This window comes from Leguminivora glycinivorella, chromosome 9, assembly GCF_023078275.1.
Source record: "Leguminivora glycinivorella isolate SPB_JAAS2020 chromosome 9, LegGlyc_1.1, whole genome shotgun sequence".
NCBI lineage: Eukaryota > Metazoa > Arthropoda > Insecta > Lepidoptera > Tortricidae > Leguminivora > Leguminivora glycinivorella.
In genome coordinates this window covers 17,933,319-17,935,770 of record NC_062979.1, presented here as the reverse complement: position 1 = coordinate 17,935,770, position 2,452 = coordinate 17,933,319, and the positions used below count along the sequence as shown (strand labels likewise).

Below are 2,452 nucleotides of genomic sequence, written 5' to 3'. Positions count from 1 at the left end.
TCACTAGAAAAAGGCGGCAAATTTGAAAAATCTCGGGCTAGCAACACTAGTTTTGAAAATCGGTGGAAATTCGCGTGTCATTTGTATCTTATCTGTGGAAATCTCCACCCTACCAAAAAGAGAAATAACTAGCACATATCCGTCCCTTTTTAATACATTATCTAATTCGTAAGGAAGGAGCGAGCACCTTGAAAAAAAATATCTGTGGCTGTTCGACGTACATTGCTGGTTTTTGTTCGTTTCATAGGGATACCATGCTTTAGTTTGATGTACATTGCTACTGCCAAAATTTGGTTGACAGGCTATAATAATATTTTGAATTAATCACTAAAGTACAACTGTCGCAAATATTTTCATTATTCCAATAAAAATATTGTTTTATGTTTTCATTCTAATTCTTCCCAGTATAATAAAACAACTTTTACTATTTCTGCGCGATCTTGGAAGATTTGAACGTGTATGCAGCGTACGTTGAGTTTACGTCAATTGTCAATGTCAACTTACGTTACATGAAAGTAAAATTATCCCCGACCACCATTTTATCATTTGCAAAATATTATTCCTCGACTAGTAATTTTATTGTATCTATTTGAAACTGTCATTGTAAGTATCCAGTTTAAAAGCTAGATTTAAGCAAAGTATCTTAGTTACATTAGAATAATAAGTCGTTTTATTGTTTCAGTCAGGTGACATATCGGAAGTAGCGAGGCTACGCCCAAATTTCTGTTGCGAATTGTTTAATTTGCCTTCAACATAGGCCTATCAGACACCGCCGTTATGGACATGATGGTATCGACATTGCAACAACAGCGAGCTGTGACCGAGCAGCTGCGGAGAGAGGCAGCTATAAAGCGCATTCCCGTGTCGTCAGCAGTGGCTGACATCGTGCGGTACATCAATGAGCACGAACAGGAGGACTGTCTGCTCGTCGGCTTCTCCAGTCAAAAAGTTAACCCTTTCCGCGAAAAAAGCTCTTGCACTGTACTTTAAGAAAGAATTTTACGTGTAACTTGCTGTAATGTAAATGTGTTAATTATCTCATCAAAGCTAACTTGTTGACACATTTCGACTATTTATTTAAGTTCAAATGGTACATGTTAACTATGTTTCTAATCCCTCGTAAATCAGATATCATGCTTGCAAAACGATTTTGTACTTCGAATAATATCAAATCACTGTCTGTTATGGTCATTAATATATTTTAAAAATTAGGTATTTGTTTTATTGAGTGATTTCTAACTCGCTCTTGGTCAGTAGAGTCAAACAACGATAAGTTAACTGAGATTTGGTTGCGCAAACTAAGAACTTGAAAATTTGTCATTAATTAATATATTCTAATATGAATTGAATATAGCTATGCTATCAAAGTCTCTGTTAAGTTAGCTATAATTATTGGATTTTGATGGCAATTTATTGTAGAAACTGGGATAAGTACATCCATAATATCCATATCAGTGAGAATCTGACTTGTGACAATACAAACAAAATTTGAATTAAGGTCGAACTCTGCCCATTTGGTTGGGTCATACTTTAAAGTTAGGCTCATGTGGTGGTATTTTGTTAAGGTTTTAAAATTTGATGTTAAAGATTAACAGCATGTATAGTAGATTTTTTTAAAAATCAAGATTTCCACTTGAGAACTTATCTGCAATGAATGGCATTGTTCTCTTTTGTTAACCCTAAACTGCTAATTACCTGTGTGAAATAAATACCATAAACAACAAAAGATGTTTTATAAAAGACAACAGTATCCATTTAGTAATAAGGTTCAAATTGTCATAGCATACACTCAACGTACAACCTTTTGAAATTAAGAACCGTGGTCACCCGGGTGTCCGTGTATTTTAGTTAAAAAGGATACTTTGATTATTGTAACTTGTGTTAATTTTTGACCCTTATTACTAAAGAAATACTGTTGTTATTCATAAAACATCTTTTGGCGTTTATGGTATTTATTTCGCACAGGTAATTAGCGGTTTAGGGTTAACATAACCTAACCACAAAATTAAAATTTTGAAAATCCGCCAACTGCGACATAGTAGACCGATTTTCATGAAACATGGCTAAGAACACTCCCGACTAACTCAGCTTCAGCAGCCGTTCGGGAACTACGATGCCAGAGACAGACAGCCTACAGGTGTAATTTTTAAAAAGGGCAATATTCCAGGTGATCATAATACAGCTGGTAAAAACAATCTAGAAAAGTGTAAGTACATTATTTAACCCAAAATTTCCATAAACTGACGAAGTATTTGAAGAGGCAAAAAATAAGGTAACCTGTAATTATTTAAGTAAATGCTTACTTAACTTGAGGTACTTAGCCTAGGTAAATTTCATTCTTTGATTCAAAGTAAATAAAACAACATCATCTGCTAAATGGTTTATTACTATTTTATTAGTGCGCAGTAAAAAGAAGTAACCTACTACTCAATTCCACTATAGGAATCAAAAC

At 34.1% G+C, this 2,452-nt stretch overlaps 1 protein-coding gene across 2 annotated transcripts; it reads left to right on the top strand.

The window, feature by feature from the left end:
* Positions 1–452: 452 nt before the first annotated feature.
* LOC125229551 (guanine nucleotide-binding protein subunit gamma-1-like) lies at positions 453–1,211 on the top strand. Of its 2 annotated transcripts, none has more exons than XM_048134417.1 (2): positions 453–603; positions 683–1,211. In XM_048134417.1, exon 2 carries the CDS (start codon positions 778–780, stop codon positions 988–990), a length of 213 nt encoding a protein of 70 aa, XP_047990374.1. In that variant the 5' UTR covers positions 453–603; positions 683–777; the 3' UTR covers positions 991–1,211. The 2 variants fall into 2 exon arrangements, with proteins under 2 accessions (XP_047990374.1, XP_047990376.1); XM_048134419.1 differs by having other exon boundaries at positions 511–603; positions 666–1,211.
* Positions 1,212–2,452: the final 1,241 nt, after the last annotated feature.

Excerpts from the sequence above, each read along its gene's own strand:
- LOC125229551 (XM_048134417.1), top strand. The coding sequence starts at position 778 with ATGGACATGATGGTATCGACATTGCAACAACAGCGAGCTGTGACCGAG.